This window comes from Microplitis mediator, chromosome 3 (genome assembly GCF_029852145.1).
Source record: "Microplitis mediator isolate UGA2020A chromosome 3, iyMicMedi2.1, whole genome shotgun sequence".
In the NCBI taxonomy this organism is placed as follows: domain Eukaryota; kingdom Metazoa; phylum Arthropoda; class Insecta; order Hymenoptera; family Braconidae; genus Microplitis; species Microplitis mediator.
The window spans coordinates 18,437,971-18,457,172 of record NC_079971.1 but is presented as its reverse complement, the minus strand read 5'-3'; the positions used below and the strand labels follow the sequence as shown (position 1 = coordinate 18,457,172).

Sequence of the window (19,202 nt, the reverse complement as noted above, 5' to 3'; positions counted from 1 at the left end):
TGTCAGATTAACCTGTATCTTTTTGTATAAAAAAACTACTTTTCACTGATAGTTATTATAAAAATATGTTAAGTGTATAAATAAGTCGTTTTAGTTCAAATTATCGGAGTGATTAGTGTCTGCAAAAAAATGAATTTATTAAGTGAAAAATTAAAAATGACATTCATATAATTGTCGAAGTTTATGAAATAAATTATTTATTATATAAATAAAAAGTACAAGCTGTTGACTTTTTATAAAAAAAATTATTAATTGCGTCAATTAATAATTTAAAAAAATAAATAAACAAATATTTAATTGAGCTGTCATCAATAAATCTAAATCATGTCGTCATTAACTAAATGTCGTAGCTGTGGATCAAATGACATCGAGACAGATCCAGCTCGTGGAGATGCTGTCTGTACATCATGTGGTGTCGTCTTTGAAGACCAATTAATAGTAAGTGAGACGACATTTGAAGAAACGTCATCGGGTAATATGATGGTAGTGGGTCAATTTGTAGCGAATGATTCCACAGGAGTAGCATCAGGTTTCGGAGCTGGTTATCGTATCAACAGCAAAGAGTCTCATGAAATAACAATTCAAAATGCTCGTAAAGGTATAACTCATTTATGTCAACAGTTACATTTAAAACCATACAATATTGAGATGTCAGTTAATTTTTATAAAATGGCCTTATACAGAAATTTAACTCGTGGTCGTAAACAAGCCCACAATCATGCCGCATGTGTTTACATAACATGTAGAACTGAAAAAACATCACATTTATTAATTGACATAAGCGATGTACTTCAAATAGACGTTTATGAATTAGGACGTACGTATTTAAAATTTATAAAAGCATTTTCTTTAACAATGCCGTCAATGGATCCATGTTTGTATATCATTCGCTATGCAAGTAAACTTGATTTTGGATCTAAAACTCATGAAGTTTCGACAACTGCATCACGATTAGTTACTCGTATGAAACGTGACAGCATTCATAGCGGAAGAAGACCATCGGGTTTATGTGGTGCTGCTTTATTGATAGCAGCACGTCTACATGAATTTAATCGCACACCGAGTGATATTATTAAAATTGTCAAAGTACATGAGTCGACATTACGTAAGCGTTTGATTGAATTTGGTGATACACCTTCAAGTGCATTGACATTAGATGAATTTATGACCGTTGATTTAGAAGAAGAACAAGACCCACCGGCATTCAAAGCAACGCGTAAAAAAGATCGTGAACGGTTACAGAAATTAGAAAATATTGATGAAGAATTTGACGATTTACAAAATGAAATTGATAGACAGTTAAGTCAAAGTCAAATTTCTAAAAAGAGACCACGGGAATTAAGTTGTTCAGAAGATATTGAAACTGATCGTTTTATACAGGAAAATACTTTGAATATTATACAGAATTGTTTGGAGGATAATTCTGATGGAAAATCAAAATCTGATCAAGTGGTCGAACTGGGACCAGATATTGCGTCAATGGGTCTGCCGTCTTCATTTAATGATTCTCGGAGTAGCAAAGAATCGAGTGATAAAATAAATAAATTTAATAATGGATCAGGTGAAATAGATCTCAATGGGTTGGATGATGATGAATTAGATGGTTATATTTTGTCGGAAACTGAAGCTGGTAAAAAAACTGACATGTGGAATTCAGTAAATGCTGAATATTTAGAATTGCAGAAAGAAAAAGAAGAGAAGAGATTAAAAGCACAGGAAGAAGGTAAACCAGAAAAGAAGAAACGAAGAACTGGTAATAAAAAGAAACAGTCTGGACCTGCTAATTCTACTGGGGAAGCGATTGAAAAAATATTGCAAGAAAAAAGAATTTCGTTGAAAATAAATTACGATGTTTTAGAAACATTGAAAGTCAGCAAAAATGATACACAGAAAAATAATAAGAGTGATAATAATTTTGATATTTCGAGAAATAGATTCAATAGTGTTTCGGAAAATGAAGATGGAGATAAAGATGATAAATCAATGGTGGATATGAGAATCGATGAAGATCGCGATGAAGAAGTTGAAGCTGAAGCTGAAGAAGAGGTTGAAGATGAAGAAGAAGATATGGGTGATGATGACGACGAAAATATGTCTGTGAGAAATATTTTGAAAGAGCATTCAAAAGATGATGAATTTGATGGATTTGGTTACGATTACGAAGATGAAGAGTATTAAATTTTTTATTCTTAATATTATTTTTATTTCGAAAATTTTGAAAATTTCGCAATACAGGTTTGAATTAATTTTTATACTACAGTAGGCTCAATTTTTTTTCTCTTTAAAAAGAAAAAAAAAACAAAAATTTTCATTATAATATTTATTTTTTTATGATATATTAAATATATTCTGCTGTATATAGAAAATTAATAGATAAATATAAATAATTTTTTGTATTTTTGTAAATGAAAAAAAAAGTATTGCATTTAAAATTTTAAATTCATCTAAATTTTTATTTTAAGTGAAAAAATATTTGCTGAATTAATTACGGCTCCCAGTGAAATTTGACTACAATATTAAGTGTCTAAAGTATTAATATTTTTTTGGCAAAAAAATATTTTTAAAAAATTGCATGTACAAAATTTTTACATCCGTTTATTAATTAATTACAATTGAGTTTCTTATAAATTAATTGTATTTAATTAAAGCTTCTAGTAAGATAAATTTGGAAACGCAGTAATGTTTATCCAATGTATATACCAAAATAAATGTATATTATAAGTTGTAAAACAAAATTTTATTTATGTTGAATAGAAAATATTCAGTTGTAATGGATAATAATTTAAACAAAGTAGATTTATTAATAAGACTGTTCAATTAGTATTAGCGTCAATACTATTATTGATTTTTATTGTAATTTTTTTTTTCAATGTAAAAAAAATTGTTGAATTAATTTCAATAATTTTTTCCAAAACTGTTAATTTAAGCCTTTAATATTTTATATATATTACATATTTAATATGTAATTGTATATTTATTTTTAAATAACGTGAAATTGTATATTTATTTTTAAATAATTTAAATTTATAATTATTAATATATTGTGTGGCAAGGAATGAAACGATACAATTTCAGACAACAGGGTGTCCACAAAGAAATGATTTCAAAATTACGATATATTCTGGTTTTCCAGTAAAGTTTTTCACATTTTTCCCTGGTTCAGAAATTTTATTGGTATCATTATGATATTCAAAGATTTTATTATATTTTCATTGTCAATAATTAAATTTGATGATTAACGCATGCGAGAAACCAAAAAAAAGTCAATAAAATAAATTATTGTGGCCTAATTCTGATTATTCGGTGTTAAAAATATGTAAGTTAAAATATTTCATAAGAAATTTTATGATTAAAATAAATTCAAAATATACTAGTCACAAAAATTAAAGGATGTTAACAAAATCTAAAATTTTTAAGTGATTTTCATCAGGTTGTAACTCGAAGGAAAATGAAAAAAGACAATTTGTAGCTTCAAGTGTCTAGTTTTCTGATCTGGTCTTGAAATTTTTTATTTTGTACGGTTCCGGAGTAATAAAAAATCAATCATAATTATCGAAAAAAATTTATTAAAGCCCATAAACCGTTTTTAAGACGAGCGAAAATTTAGAAATTTTTTTTTCGATGGTTTTTTTAGGATTATTCCGGGACCGCGCATAATAAATAAATTTCAAGACCAGATAAAAAAACTAGACACTTGAAGCTACAATTTGATTTTTTTGTTTTTGTTGTATGACCATTTTCCTTCGAGTTACAGTCTGTTGAAAATCACTCAAAAATTTGAAATTTTTTTAATATCCCACTAGTGTATTATTGAAAAATTTCAAAATTTTAAACTATCGCAATTAAAATCTCGGACACTTTTCGAAATTCCCTGACATTCCCATAATATTTCTCGGTTTGTGGCCATCGTGGACAAGGGTGAGGATTCATCCGAAGTCCGAAATCATGTTTCATTCTGTGCCATGCATTAAATTTTTCACATCACCTGTATTGAAGCTTCGAGTTTTAATTTTCACAGCAAGTTGATACTTATTTCAATACTGATTATATGAAAAGAAAGCTACTCAAACTTTATGTACTATTTACAAATAATTTTAAATAAAATGAATGATAAAAAAAAAAAAACGAAAAATAAATTTTTAAAAATGTATATTTATTTATAATTATAAGTAATTATTAGTTTTAATTAACAGTATAGTTGTGACGTTTAATTTATTCAATATTATATCACCAAGGTCACTGGTCGATTTTCGTTATCCAATAATTTTTTTTTCTTTAATAATTAGCAGATAGTCAAAAAATAAATGATTAATATTTGATTAATTGAACAGGCTATTTACACTAAGAATAAGAACAAGAATAAAAATAAAATAGCAAAGCTTTATCAATATTTCATCACTGTTTTTGTTTTTAATTATACGCTTCAAGTAAAGATAATTTCAAAGCTTAAAATAATATACTCCAATAGTTTTTATATATTTCTTTCTTTCGTTTCTTTTTTTAAAATAATATTTCGATCAATTTACGTGGCCCAATCTTGGAGCTGTTTTAATACGTCATCGTCCTCGGCATCTTTTGCTTCTATAAAATAAATAAAAGTTATTTTTTAAAATTAATTTTATAAAATCAAATTAATGTATAATTAATTTTAAATATTTTCAAAAAATTTATTAATAAAATGGAGATATTAAATGACCAGTAGAGATGACAAAAAAAATACTGTTAAAGTTTGAGCTCTTAATATTAATATTAACAATCGTCTTATCGCAATTTTCGATTTCCCATTTAAATAACATGGGAAAATTTTTTTTTAAAGTTTGTAATTTTATCTCTCACAAGGGAATCGATGCATCGGAAAAAGCAATAAATATTTTTGTTGAAAATTGAACGCTCTACAAAAAAGGTCCCTTATAATTTATCGATAAATTTAATTTTTCTAAAGTTATTCGAGGTCAAAGTTCGATTCATAGTAAATTTTAGTATTATTTGACTTTTTCAGCGAAACTATCAGACTTATCTTAAAATGTTATAGGGCCTTTTTTGTAGATCATTTCTTTTTCTAAAAATTATCTTCAATCAAGTTTCCGAAATTTTTAAAAGTTTTTTAGTTATTTGCGTTTAAAAGTAAGTAAATAAAATCGACCGGAATACGATTTCTTGGAACGAATTAACATTTAAATTCAAATAAGTAAAGGGCTTTCAGGAATTTAGAAAACTTTGTGGAAAATAAGTTGTAGGAAGTGAAATGATTTACAAAAAAGCCCTATAACATTCTAAGATAAGTTTGATAGTTTCGACGAAAAAGTCAAATAATACTAAAAATTTACTATGAATCCAACTTTGACCTCGAATAACTTTTGAAAAATTGAATTTTTCGAAAAATGATAAAAGACCTTTTTTGTAGAGCGTTCAATTTTCAACAAACATACTTATTGATTTTTCCGGTACGACGATTATTCGTCCCAAGACAAATCATCCTCTAACAACTTATTTCCGCGATAATTCATACCTGCGACAGTTCATCTTTTGACAACTCAGTTCCGACAATTTATCTCTTAATTTTAACATTCTAAATTGCAATTTGAAATATTTTTAGTAAAATTCAATTAAGAAAAAAAAAGAAAGGAGAAAAAAATCGCTTTTTTTTCCGTGAAAAAAGAGCATCTCAATAAAGGAGTTCAGGGGCCTAGTGCAATTTTTCAAATTTTTATAAGTGTAGGTATATTTTTGTAATTGCAAACACACAAAATTCGTGAAAAAAGGGCGCTATGTTTCGCACCTTATTATGTGTTTTTTTTTTTTTTTTTTTTTCGTAATTGCACACACACCAAATTCGTGAAAAAAGGGCGCTATTTTTCACACTTATTCGTGTGTGTATATTTCTGCAGTTACACATATGCACAAAATACATGAAATCGTGTCCACGAATATTATGTTTTTTTTTGTGGATTTCTTTGTCCGTGTTAAAAATGAAAGAAATTATGCTCTTTGCATTACGAATGTATTCTTGGAATACTTGGAATTTCTATTTGGAATGTTAAGATTAAGAGTGGACCGATTTTTCTGATACACTGATTCTCTGGTGAGTGATGAAATTCCAAACTTTAAAAAATATTTTTCCCATGTTGTTTAAATGGGAAATCGCAAATTGCGATGAGGCGGTTGTTAATATTAATATTAAAAGCTCAAACTTTAACAGAATTTTTCTTTCGTCATCTCAAACAATATTTTCCATATAATTTATGAAAGAAAAAATAATCGATTTATTTGAATCAGTCTAATGATTAGTCATAAAAAATAACTTACTTGTTTTTTTAGCTGGTGCAACCGGTTCTACAGTAGCAGTAGGAACTTCTGGAAGTGTATCAGTACCCTCAACATTCAATAATTCTTGATCTAATGCTTCTTGTTCAAGGTCTTCAAGTTCTTTCTCAAGTTCATCTTCATCAACATCTTGCCCGAATGCAACTGGGTTTGATATCGCGTCTGATATTTCTTTGGCAACGTCTTGTTGCTCAGCTATATCATCCATCATGTCATGAACTTGATCAACATCCCTTAAGATAAATAATAAAATAAATTAGTGTGAATAAGAAGCAACCTGATAGGTAAATTTGATTTTAAAAAATTGTACATATGTTGATGAGCAGCTTTCAATGCATCTGCTGCATTCTTCATCGTTTGCAATACCGTTGTGTTTGTATTAGCACTCTCCAATGCTTCTCTTTGCATCTCAATCGTTGATAATGTCCCATCAATTTGCTGCAGTTGTTTTTCATAACGTTTCTTACGTTTGAGAGCTTGAATTGCGGCTGAAAAATTTATTTTAAATTATTAATATTTTTAAAATAATTATTTATTTATTTAAAGCTTTCCGTAATTCACAAAATTTTTAAATTTGCATTCGCGTTATCACAGTGCGAATAATGAAAAAACTAAAAAAAGAAATAACAAATGATCCAAAAAAAAAAATAAACAAACAGTCAGACAGTTTAATTATTGGACTCACTCTAATTATTCACTTACTTTCTATTTCCACTCAGGTAAAATAAAAAAAATAATTATTATAAATATAAATTATCTAATAAGTAATAAAAATTATTTAGTAAATATAAAGTTACTATTTTTGTTTTATTATATATAAAAAATTGTTAATTACAAAATTAATTTAAATGAAATTGTAATTTATAGCGTGACTGAGCCAGTAAATGAATGCTCATATTTTAAAATCTTTTCATATCTAAGAATTTAATAAAATTATAATTCAACTTTTAAAAATAGAAATGGAGTATTTTTTTCATGTAATTTCAATTAGAATCAATGTAAGTAAAAATTGAATGTTTCTTCATTGGCCGAGAATTAAAATATAAAAATTATTTTATAAAGTCTAGAGTAAATTACCTAGTTTCCAGTTTCTTTAGAAACTTACTCCAAAATTTTTTTTTACAGGTCTAAAGAAAAAAACTCAATTATTGATCTTCTAAGAGATATGTTGACATTATAATTTATTTGTTATATTTAATATTAATAACAAAGATTTTGTGAACGTGATTTTTTCTTTGATACTTAACTTCAATTGAGTATTTTCATTATTAATAAATTAATAAAATTTTATAAGATCACTTTAATAAATCAATTGTTGACATTTAGTATTAATTTCTAGTTTGCAATTTTCAAAGTCCTGATATTCTATTTTTTTTTATTACAAACTCGAAGTTTATTTTTGAAAATCCTGCAAATTTAAAAAGTTGTAGGAAAATATTTAAACAAATAATGAAATAAAGTGACAATAATTGAGTTTTTTATTTTATAGAAGATAAATACCGTTAATTTTTTTTGTTTTTATTGATTTAAGAATAATTGATTTTTATTTTAATATCAACGAACAACCTGCAGTCACTACGTGACTGTCCAAATATCACTATTAAATTTATAAAATACGCAGAAAAAAAGGATTTCTTGCCGCAAAAAATTTTAATTTGCAGCAAGAAATTTTATGCATTATGAATTAAATACAAAAATTGTCTTGGAGCGAGAAAATATTTTTTCGGTCAAGAAATAATTCCTTGCACCAAGTAATTTTTTCTAGTTCTAAATAAATTTTTGTTTTCAATTCACAATGCAAAAAATTTTCTTGGGGTAAGTAAAAATTTTCTTTAGGCGAGTAAAGATTTTTTGTGTCAATGAATCCTTTTTTTTTCTATGCACACTTTTTTTGGCTTTGAGAAGCTTCCTAAAACCAAAAGGGAGTAGAAAAATCTGTCATTTTGAAATAAGTAACGCGATATAAATAATATAGCTATATATTCAGTGACATTCAGTCATATTTAGTGACAGAATAATTAAAGTATTAATTTATTTAAAGAAAATAAATACGATCGTCTTTTTTCTCGCGTAATTTAAATGTAATTCGAATGATATAGATAAATCTATTTATCTCAATACTTGACAATTAAAAAGAGTTTAAAGTATGAAAAGGCACAAATTCAAGTCAAGACCTATCTAATGATACCAATTTCAATAACATTAACTAATTCTATTATATAGATATGGCGGGAACAAAATTTTTCTGATTCTCTGTGTACCTGAAGATCAGAACGTTCTTTGCGCAACAAATATGAAAAAAATGATGTAATTTAACTGCTGAAGGGGTAGTTCCGGAGGTTGGGGCCGGCCTAAGATTTTTGGCTGACATACCAGCATTTATATGAGAAGCATTTCTGAAATCTAGTTATCCAGTAGATTTTTTATTATGAAATTTTTTTTTCGCTGCGTGAAAAACGTTCCGATGTTCAGGTACATTATTATCTTAATAATATAGATAATTATTGACAAATTACTTCATTACAAAATAAAAATAAATAAATTTTGCGTGAAATACCAGCTCTGGTTAAGAAAAATTATTCGAAATGATTTAAAAAAATTTGAATATATAGATATATAGATATACACTTAGCATGGATTAAATCATTTTTCTTAATTATGCAGAACTTATCTACTCCCCACTTTCTTTCATTTAACAATAAAACAAAAATAAAAAATTTAAAGAGAAATGTTTGTAAAAAAAAATACTCATACATATATTTTAAAATATATATAGAAGAATTATATACTAGTAATAGGATGACATTGAAGTATTTTGTCTAATAATTATTTTTAAATTTAAATTATGATTTGAAATCGATCGACAATATCAAGGGAAAAAAAGACAATACAAAACTATTGAATAAAAATTAATAGCAGTAGATATCAAAGCTTGGGATTAAATAATATAATAATTATCAACTATCAAAAGTAATAAGAAATAATAATAATTATTATTATTATAATAGTAAAGTGAAAAAAATAATTAACCTCTTTTGTTCTTTGAACAGTTTTGCTTCGCAGTCATTATTTCTGATGAAATTTTTTTCTCAAGAAAATCTTGTTTTTTCATCAACATTTCTTCAGTTTCACGTAATTTTTGAATTGCTTCACTAGCTGTTGGTGCAGCATTTTTTTTACTGCCACCAAATAAATTACTAAAGAAACTCATTTTGAATTCTTTGTTGCACTTGAATACTTATAAAACTATTATATTCTATTTATTTATATAATTTAAATTATCTACTTATTTATATATTCTAAGAATATGTTTATTTATATTAAAAAATGTTTATAAACGTAATTGGATGGGGTTTTAATAACAATTTCGAGGTACTTGAGTATCTAACAGATTACTGACTTTGGTGTGACTGTCGCCATTTTAAACTGCGATAAAAAAAATATAAGATACAAATGACAGCGTGACGTCATGTACAAGGTATGATTCATCATTTTATTTATAAAATAGTAATAAAAATTAGTCTAGTACATTCATTAATTTTTTAATTAATAAAAGCATTTTTTTAGAATAAAAAATAATTTTTATTATTTTATTTCAAAATATCGCAGAAAATTTTACATGGAAACAACCAGTTAGTTCATGTCAGATTCTGAGTTTTTTTATTGGCTGTAATAATTGCCGCGAAACTTGAACAATACAAATTTTTGTGAGTGTGAATGTAGCAGACATTAAAAAATAAATAAATTTAATTTTAAAAAATGCGCGTACCGATTTTTCATTCATTTAAATACTCACTTTTAAATTTTTATTCTACTTACATTTTATTTATTTATTCAAAATTTTTTAAAATTGCCACCTGTCAGTTACATTTACACTCATAAATTTTTCTTAGGTTTTAAATTTATTCGCATAATTATTTAAAAAAAAATAAAATTAATTGATATAAAAAAATTTCACTTTTTATTTTTTGCCAGAGTGATAAAATGCGTTCATTTTTTTTCTATCAAAGCGCTGTGTGCAAACGGCGCGAATTTCAAAAACTGAAACTTAAAAACTTCTGTAAGGGACGGATACAACACGACTGTAAACTTCTCTACTCGAATCGTAAAAAGTCATGTTTATTTGACGACATGTAAATTCAATGACAACTTTATTTATTAGTATACACTTATAGCAACATCTATTGTTGATAAAAGTATTAATTCATCTCATATGCTCATTCAGTACCACCAGAATTCGCAATCATCTTTATTCAATTATTTTATACATATGGACGAAATAAAAAATTGACGAAATGGAAAAATAAAATACAATTTATACAGATAAACTTTAAAATTTAAAAATTAACCCTAGGACTATTAGAAAGAGGACCTATTTAGAGGAGAACGCTGTACAAAGAACGTTAATTTCTGTTTTAGAAGTGACTTAGAGTCCATGTGGGGCAAATATGCGTAGTGGGTAAGTGTCCGCAACCCCATGCATTCCAGTCCAAAATGAATAGGTTTTCGTACACTTACCCACAGCGCACACTTACCGCACATGACTTTACTTACTGAAAACGGCCCGTTTTAAACGGGTCGTCATATAAATTTTATAAAGGTGATGTATTTGCCATCTGGCAGTTGAAGTTAGTACTAGTCAAAAGTACTGTGTTGCCACTTATCAAAGCTACAATACAATTACTTATACTAGTAAAAAAACTAGTAAAAAAATGTTCGTACATGAATGGTGAGGGTATAGGAATCATATGTACTTATATATGTACTTATATATATTTACTGTGAGTTACCAAATTTTCTGATCAACTTTGGCATTATATAGGTATCATATTTTTGTGGATGTGATATACCTATCATACATCATCTAAAACTTGATGTACATACAATTGAACGTAATTTTTATTTTTATTTGTTACTTGATTATAACTTTTTATGAAATAGGACTTATGTAATATTAGTACTCGAAGCTAATGATAATTTACAAAAAAAGTTTTTAAAAATAAGTAAAATTACCATCTTGAAGGCATTCTTAGACAGTGTACCCTATTTTTTAAAAATATTTAATGACTTTCAATTGTAATGACCGTTTTAAAATTTTATTAATTAATTTCAAAAAAGTTGAAGCATTAACTGAAAAAAAGGACAACTTTGTTACAATTTCGTCGCGATGTAGATTTTTAAGAACATTACTCCAAGTTGTTATCAATAAGGCGTTAAAGGAAATTTGGTGAATAAATTTAAGCCTACAAAATTTGACATTTTAAATTATAAAATAGACATGAAAATTTTACTGAAATTTATTGAACGAATTTCGTTAAACTCCCCTGTTTAAAAAATCTCATAGAATCCAATAGATTCTTATAAATTCCAATAGAGATTTTATAAGAATGAATGAGTTCTATGAGAAGTGCTATAGTTAAGTATAGGGCCTTATACATACAGCTTAGGGAGTTTCATAGTTAGGCGATATTTTTTTTTGTCCTACCTGAAAAACTAACAATTTATAGAACAAAAAAAATATTCCCGCTTGAAAAAAAAATCTAAGTCAATTAGGGGCTTAGCGCATCGAAAAATTCGATTTCCCATTTAAATAACATAAGAAAAAAAAATTTTTTTAGCTTGGAATTTGTTACCTCGACAATGGCTTATCGTACGAATAAGCCCAGTATACATTTTTGTAGGGAATTCACCGCTCTAAAAAAAAAGTCTCTTATCATTTTTTGATAAATTCCTCTGTTCAAAAGTTATTGGAGCTCGAAGTCAAGTTAGAGTAAATTTCGAGATCTTTTTTTACTTTTCCGGCGAAACTATCGGACTTATCATAAAATGTCATAGAATCTTTTTTGTTTGAATTGTTTTAAATCATTTTTAATTGTTTTGATTCATTTTTTAAAAATCAGGATTAAAACTCTGTCTCTTTGTGGTCCAGGTGAATTTAGAAAAACTAATAAAATTCAACAGAAATTGTATCTATTAGTGAGAAATATTTATTTTGAATTTAAAATCTAAATTATTTAAATGACGATTATTACTTTTTAGTGTGATATTACTATAAGAAATTGGAATTATAAATAAGTTTTATTCATTTTTAAAATATAGAATATCGGTTATGCCCATCTTTGGTGACATATTTTTTTAAAAAAAGTTTTATATTAATAGATTTAAGTAATAATTTTAGATTATGTCTGAACTATTGTTTTTCAGGATTGTATGAATTACTTTGTTATCAAAAATTGATTGTAAGATATCAATGCTGATTAGTCGACTGATTAGTAAAGTAAAGTTTAATTTTTATAATTTTAAGGTCATTCTCAGACAGTGCTCCCTACTTTTTAAAAATATGAAATTACTTTTAACTGTCATAACCGTATTCAAATTTTATTAATTAATTAAAAAAAAATTTTTCGGTAGTAAAGCACTCTCTAATACTTTGCATTATGATTCGCGTAATTACTGTTATCAACTAGGACTTAAACAAAATTTGTTGAATAAATTTTAGCCTTCAAAATTTGAAAATTTGAATTATAAAATTGACATGAAGATTTTACTGAAATTTATTTTCCAATTTTCGTTTAACTCCCAATTGATATCAATTGTATGTAATTTTTTTTCAAATCTATACTTCGACGAAATTACCCTGGCGGTTTTGAATCATCCTGGAAACACCCTGGGAGTGGAAACACGGTGGTTACATGGTGTTTCCACGATGGTTACACGGTGTACCTACCGTGGTTCCCCGGTGTACCCAAAGTGATTCCACGGTGTATTCACCGAGATTTCACGGTGTAAGTGGAATCACGGTGGGTACACCGCGTAACCACCGTGGAATTACGGTGATAAAAAGAAAAAACCCACCGTGTAACCACCATGGATCCACCGTGTTTCCAGGGTGTTTCCAGGGTGATTCAAAACCCGTAGTATACTACTACACTGCCTTTTTTTCAAATAAAGTTTTATATTTTTTAAAAAGTGGGAGACACTGTCAGAGAATAGCCTTAACATCGATCCAAAGACAACAAAAAAAATGCATAACTTTTTTTTTTATTGTAGAAATTGTTGAAATAAAAGACTAAGAGAATCATTACAAAATGGAAAAACGTCAGTATGTATCTGGATATAAGGCAATTCGTTATAAAATACTACAAGGAACCATGGACGTTAATGCAACATGTAAAGAAGCCTCAGAGGACGAAATTACAGCGTTACAACTTGCGATAAAGAAACAAGATTGGAGATTAATTGACTTCCTTCTAGAAAATAACGTTGCCGTAAATTATTATAGTCCGAAATGTGCACCGGCACTTTATTTAGCTATTAAATCCGGTTATGTAGGTTTAGTTAAAAGTTTAGTTTATAGTCATGCTAATATAAATATGATGTATGATAATAATACTCCACTACACTTAGCTGTTGATGAAGATAATTATGCAATTGCTGAATTTCTTATCAAACGAAAAGCTGAAATAAATGCTTTTAATAAAGAAAATAAGACCCCGTTGCATATCGCCATTGAAAAAAAAAATATAAAGTTGGTAAAATTACTGATTAAAAACAAAGCTGATATTAATGTAGTTACAAATAATGATGAAACAGCTCTCATTGTTTCTATAAAAAACGAATTTTTTGACTTGTTCAAAATATTATTGAATGCTGGTGCCAGTGTAAATCCAGTTAACAACAATTTGCCACCATTAGTCTTGGCCGTTGAAAAAAATAACTACAAAATTACTGAATGTCTAATTAAACGAGGAGCTAATCTGAATATTATTTACAAAAATCAAACACCATTAATAATTGCTGTTGAACAAGAAAACATAGACATCCTTAAATTACTCATTAGAAATAAAGCAGATGTTAATATTGAATCGGAAATCGGGACTACAGCTTTTTCTGCAGCCATTACAAAAGGCAATTTTGTAGTATTTAAAATATTAGTTGATGTCATAGCTGATTTGAATTCACCCAATTTATTACCATTACATTCGGCTATTTTACAAAACAATTATGCATTCACGGAATATTTGATCAATTCTGGAGCTAATGTCAATTCTCTTGATATCAAACAACAAACACCATTGCACGTTGCCGTTTCGAATGAAAATATAGAAATTATAAAGTTATTACTTGATAATAATGCTGATGTTAATGTCTTTGATAATGACAATCTATCACCATTGAGTATCGCAATTATTAAAGAAAACAAGGAAATCGTAGCATTATTAATTAATAAGGATAAAATTATTGTGGAAGCCGATTTTGTATCACTTCTAAAAATTGCTTGGTACATTAGTAATTTCGAAATTTTTGATTTATTGTTGGACGTTGGTCTTGAAATAAATCCGTGCGCTGCCCACAAAATTGTGCCACCATTACTCTTAGCTGTTATCAGAAATGATTTTGAAACTTTCGAGTGTTTGATTGATGGTGGAGCTAAAATTGATGCAAGTATTTGGGGGAAAACGCCATTACACATAGCTGTTGAAAGAGAAAACAAAACAATGGTAGAGTCACTCGTTAAAAATAAAGCCGATGTGAATATTGATTTTGGAAACGGAAAAACAATTCTGAATGTGGCTATAGAAAAAAATAATTTTGAGTTGATGCGTATACTGGTCGATGCCGGTGCGGATGTAAACTATGGAGCACCATTAGATCAAGCAATTGATAACAATAGTTATGAAATAGTGAAGTATCTTGTTGCTAATGGAGCTAAAGTCAATACTTGTGGTAAATGGAAAATGACACCATTGCAGCGTGCTGTTAAAAAAGGAAACAAAGAAATAATCGAATTACTACTTAAATATAAAGCCGACGTTAATGCTGGATCTTCGTTTGAACCTCTATGTCTAACTCTTGCTATAGAAAATGATAACTACGATATATTCCAATTACTGTTGAATGCTCGTGCTGATATCCATTCATCATCGATAGGAAAGCCGCTAATACATTTGGCTGTCGATAAAAATAACTATGAAATTACCAAACATTTGATTAATTGTGGAGCTGACGTTAACGCTGTTTATGATAATAAAACACCTTTATTCCTTGCCGTTGCGAGAGAGAATGAAAAAGTAGTGGAATTACTGATTAACAATAAAGCCAATGTTAATCAACGTATCATATATGGCAATCCATTGAATTCATTCTCAACAGCTTTTTATAAAGCTGTTGAAATTAATAATTTAAATATAGTAAAAATATTAGTCAACTCTCCTAGCATGAATGTTAATCTATCTTCTCATCCACCGTTACACAAAGCGATTCGTGAAAACAACTACGAAATAACTAAATATTTAATAGAACGTGGAGCGAATATTAATACCCCAAATAATTATGGAACACCATTAAATATTGCCATTAGTGTTGGAAATAAAGAAATAGTTCAACTACTGATTGAAAATAAAGCAAATGTTAAATCCTGTTTGGATTCACCTCTTGTTGCAGCTATTGAAAATGATAACTTTGAAATATTAGAATTATTAATCAATACTAATGAGGCTGAAATAAATCCATCTTATTCTCGCGGCTATTCACCATTACATACAGCGATTATTAGAAACAACTACAATATGACTGAGTATTTGATAAATAATGGAGCGCGTGTTAATGGTAGTGATATATATTACTACAGTATTGAATCACCATTACATACTGCTGTTCGGTGTCAGTATAAAGAAATAGTGAAATTACTGATTAAAAATGAAGCAAATGTTAATTCCATCTCTCCATCCAGAATGACACCACTCAGTCTCGCTAGTGAGAATAATGATTTTGAAATATTTGAAATATTGTTAGATGCTGGTGCTCTCATAAATCCCTCTTCTGGCTTCCCGCCATTACATACAGCAATTGATAAAAATAATTACAATATGGCTGAGTATTTGATAAATAATGGAGCGTGTGTCAATACTAGTTATAATGATAAAACACCATTACAAATTGCTGTTCGATCTGAAAATAAAGAAATAGTGACATTACTGATTAAAAATAAAGCAGAAGTTAATTTCATCTCCGAATCCGGAATAACAGCTCTCGGTGTTGCCGTTGAAAAAGATAATTTTGAATTAGTTAGAATGTTAGTGAACATAGGTGCTAACATAAACCTATCTAGTGATGAAGGTTACTCGCCATTACAGCATGCGATAATTAATGGTAGCTATCGAATAGCTAAATATCTTATAAATTGTGGTGCTAATATCAATGCTATTTGCCGTTGTAAAGAATTGAATATAAAGTATACTCGTTACAACCGTAAATTTACCAATCGTATCAGCAATTCTCACTATAGTCTATTACAGTTCGCCGTTGACTGTAAGAAATTAGCAATGGTAAGATTGTTGATTGAAAATAAGGTTGATATGAGTTTGGTTGAGAAAAATAATCCGCTATTTCTTTTCGATATTATTAAATACCAAAGTCATAAAATATTGGAGCTCATATTGTCTACTCGTGTTAATGTTGATTGCCTTGATACTCGTGACAATTGTTGCAGTGAGACTCTTCTGCATGCTGCTGTGAAATTGAAATATAAGAATATCGAAAAAGTCAAATTATTGCTAATGAGTGAAAATTTTAATAATATTAATGCACTAACAACGAATGGTAAATCTGCCTTTCATTTTGCTGCCAATGAAGGTCATACGTCTATTATAAACGTTCTTTTAAATGCCGGAGTTGATGTTAATTTAGTCAACGATGGCAATCCAGGATTTTTAAGTTGGAGTTATCCCGGTTGTATCAGAGCAATGAACATACAACATGTTGTTAAACTAAAAGCTGCTAATTTTCATCTTAATGATGAAAATTTAAAAGCTATGAGTGATGGAAAATTTAATAATTTACATGCTGAGTGTTTAAGTGAAATCGAATTAATGAAAAAAACGGAAATTGCAAAAACTAATTTAACGTATTACGATGTAATAACTAAGAGCAAACATAGATTAGCTTTAGGTTTAACTAATACTAATTATTTTGTAAAATTTGACAGCGAAATGTTATCATTACAATTCCCATTATATGGTGGAATGATTAGTTATCGTCTAGATGAAGCACAACGCAGACGACAATTATTAGAAAAAACTAATGACATTCTTTCTCTCATTTTTTATGGTACTTTACCATATGATGTTGTTACTCAGGTAAACTATTATTTAACTAATAGGGATTTAAAAATTTTAACTTTACGTTGATGATAATGAAGCTTTATTCAAAAAGTAAAACGTATTTTTTTATGCCGAGAGTTGCTCATTTTTTTTTTAACTTAACGTAAAGATAATACAGTTTAAATAAAATTTCATCAAAATAAATCACTTATTGAATATCTTGGTGTTGAAAATCATTACGTTCAAAATTGATTAAACAAACTCACCAAATAATTTGATATTTCGATATTTTGAGACAGCAAACTAATTACTGTTATGTCAGAAATTGACATAAATTAATGTTTTTGTGGGTATTTGGCCCAAGCCGAAGCCTATAGACCGGGAACCCCAGAGATTTTTATTAAGGAGGATAGGTTTATTTTTAAATTAATAAAACGATTTTTTAATTTTAATTTTTAACTATATGATCAACTCAATTACAATAATGTTGAGGTTTGGAGATTATGCTTCTAATAACAATGTTGGAATTACCTCCTGATTCAAATAAATTTCAATTATAATCCAAAAACAGGTGGCTAGTCAGCCGACTCTGATTTACAACAAAAATTACGAAAATAAATTATTAGGTGGCTGGTCAGCCGACTCTAATTTACAAAATTCAAAATTATATTTACGATTTTAATTTTAAATTACATATGCTCGAAATTTAATTTTGTAATTCTGATATAATTAATTGAATATTTCAAACTTTCATTTAATATTTTAATTTTAAACTACACGTGTTCAATTTTAATTTTGTAATTTGAATATATGTAAACTGATCATTTTAAATTTACTTAATATTTTAATTATACCTGGTTTCCCTGTGTGATACATGATGTAGTACTTATACTAGTTTAACTAACTCGTTTCCTTTTCTTTTTCTTCATTGTAAAAAAAAACTTGTTCACACTTTGATGATTGCAGCCAGCAGAGAGCGAGAGTTTTCTTTTGTTTCTGGGTCCTAAATTTTCTTATCGGCTCCTCCATATTTTTCATTTTGGTCGGCGCACGCATTATTCTCCCCACTAAGATTTCCCTTAACAGGTATTTTGCTGTTCGCGTGGCTTATTATATGTTATAAAATTTTATGAGTAAAAGAAAATTATTTTGAAAATTATAAAAATTAATCAGACGTAACATACATTGTAATATGAATAATAATAATTGTCTCATTTTGTAATAAAATATTGGCTTTCACATAATACTTTCTTCATTTTTTGTAAAAATCTTTTATCTTCTCTTCACTTGAAAAGGCTAAAAAATTTGTAACTTGTTACTAAGAAAATTGGAAATTTTCAAAAATTCGGGAAGTTATTGGTTTCGGTCCGATTTTCGAAAATCGAATTTCCAAGAGATCTTGACGGTTTGAAGTTCTAGGGAGCTATTCTGACAAATTTCAAGATGATGCCCGAGTGTATGTATGCATGCATGTACGTACGTATGTAAATATCTGTAATTTTTGAACGGATGAACCGATTTCGATCGACGAGGTGGCATTCGACGCAGCTTATTAGTATCTAAAAGCTGTGAAAAATTGAGCTTGATCGGTAGGGCTCGTTCAGAGATATTCCAAAAATAAAATTCTTTTAAAAACGTTTTTTTTGGATAAATTGTAATGCGTTCGATGGATTGATTGCAAAATCTACTGGGCTCTAAAACTTTATATGCCGCGTCGAATGCTCAAGGAGCTTGAAAACATTACTGTAAATATATTTTCGAGTGTTTCGAACTCGA

The 19,202-nt window shown here is 28.0% G+C and overlaps 3 protein-coding genes across 7 annotated transcripts; 2 read left to right on the top strand and 1 right to left on the bottom strand.

Annotated features, from left to right (window-relative positions):
* On the top strand, positions 1 to 3,072 carry LOC130664586 (transcription factor IIIB 90 kDa subunit). The gene has a single exon (XM_057464566.1). It carries the CDS (start codon positions 325 to 327, stop codon positions 2,176 to 2,178), a length of 1,854 nt encoding a protein of 617 aa, XP_057320549.1. The 5' UTR covers positions 1 to 324; the 3' UTR covers positions 2,179 to 3,072.
* A 1,060-nt stretch (positions 3,073 to 4,132) lies between these two features.
* LOC130664588 (charged multivesicular body protein 4b) lies at positions 4,133 to 9,725 on the bottom strand. Its single transcript, XM_057464567.1, has 4 exons — positions 9,355 to 9,725; positions 6,635 to 6,812; positions 6,307 to 6,557; positions 4,133 to 4,581 (listed from the first exon to the last, which is right to left on the bottom strand). Exons 1-4 carry the CDS (start codon positions 9,533 to 9,535, stop codon positions 4,523 to 4,525), a joined length of 669 nt encoding a protein of 222 aa, XP_057320550.1. The 5' UTR covers positions 9,536 to 9,725; the 3' UTR covers positions 4,133 to 4,522.
* LOC130664585 (putative ankyrin repeat protein RF_0381) lies at positions 9,673 to 18,601 on the top strand. 5 transcript variants are annotated; one of them, XM_057464562.1, is made up of 3 exons: positions 9,673 to 9,802; positions 12,529 to 12,601; positions 13,375 to 18,601. In XM_057464562.1, the coding sequence occupies exon 3, from the start codon at positions 13,413 to 13,415 to the stop codon at positions 17,511 to 17,513; it is 4,101 nt and encodes a 1,366-aa protein (XP_057320545.1). In that variant the 5' UTR covers positions 9,673 to 9,802; positions 12,529 to 12,601; positions 13,375 to 13,412; the 3' UTR covers positions 17,514 to 18,601. The 5 variants fall into 5 exon arrangements, with proteins under 5 accessions (XP_057320545.1, XP_057320548.1, XP_057320544.1 ...); XM_057464561.1 differs by lacking the exon at positions 9,673 to 9,802 and adding an exon at positions 11,036 to 11,216; XM_057464563.1 differs by lacking the exon at positions 9,673 to 9,802 and adding an exon at positions 11,044 to 11,200.
* Positions 18,602 to 19,202: the final 601 nt, after the last annotated feature.

Bases quoted from the DNA above. Each gene is read 5' to 3' on its own strand.
- LOC130664586 (XM_057464566.1), top strand. From the start codon at position 325: ATGTCGTCATTAACTAAATGTCGTAGCTGTGGATCAAATGACATCGAG.
- LOC130664588 (XM_057464567.1), bottom strand. From the start codon at position 9,535: ATGAGTTTCTTTAGTAATTTATTTGGTGGCAGTAAAAAAAATGCTGCA. The intron at 6,558-6,634 runs GTACAATTTTTT...ATTTATCTTAAG, and splicing joins AAAGCTGCTCATCAACATAT to GGATGTTGATCAAGTTCATG. The intron at 4,582-6,306 runs GTAAGTTATTTT...TTTATTTTATAG, and splicing joins TGCACCAGCTAAAAAAACAA to AAGCAAAAGATGCCGAGGAC.
- LOC130664585 (XM_057464562.1), top strand. From the start codon at position 13,413: ATGGAAAAACGTCAGTATGTATCTGGATATAAGGCAATTCGTTATAAA.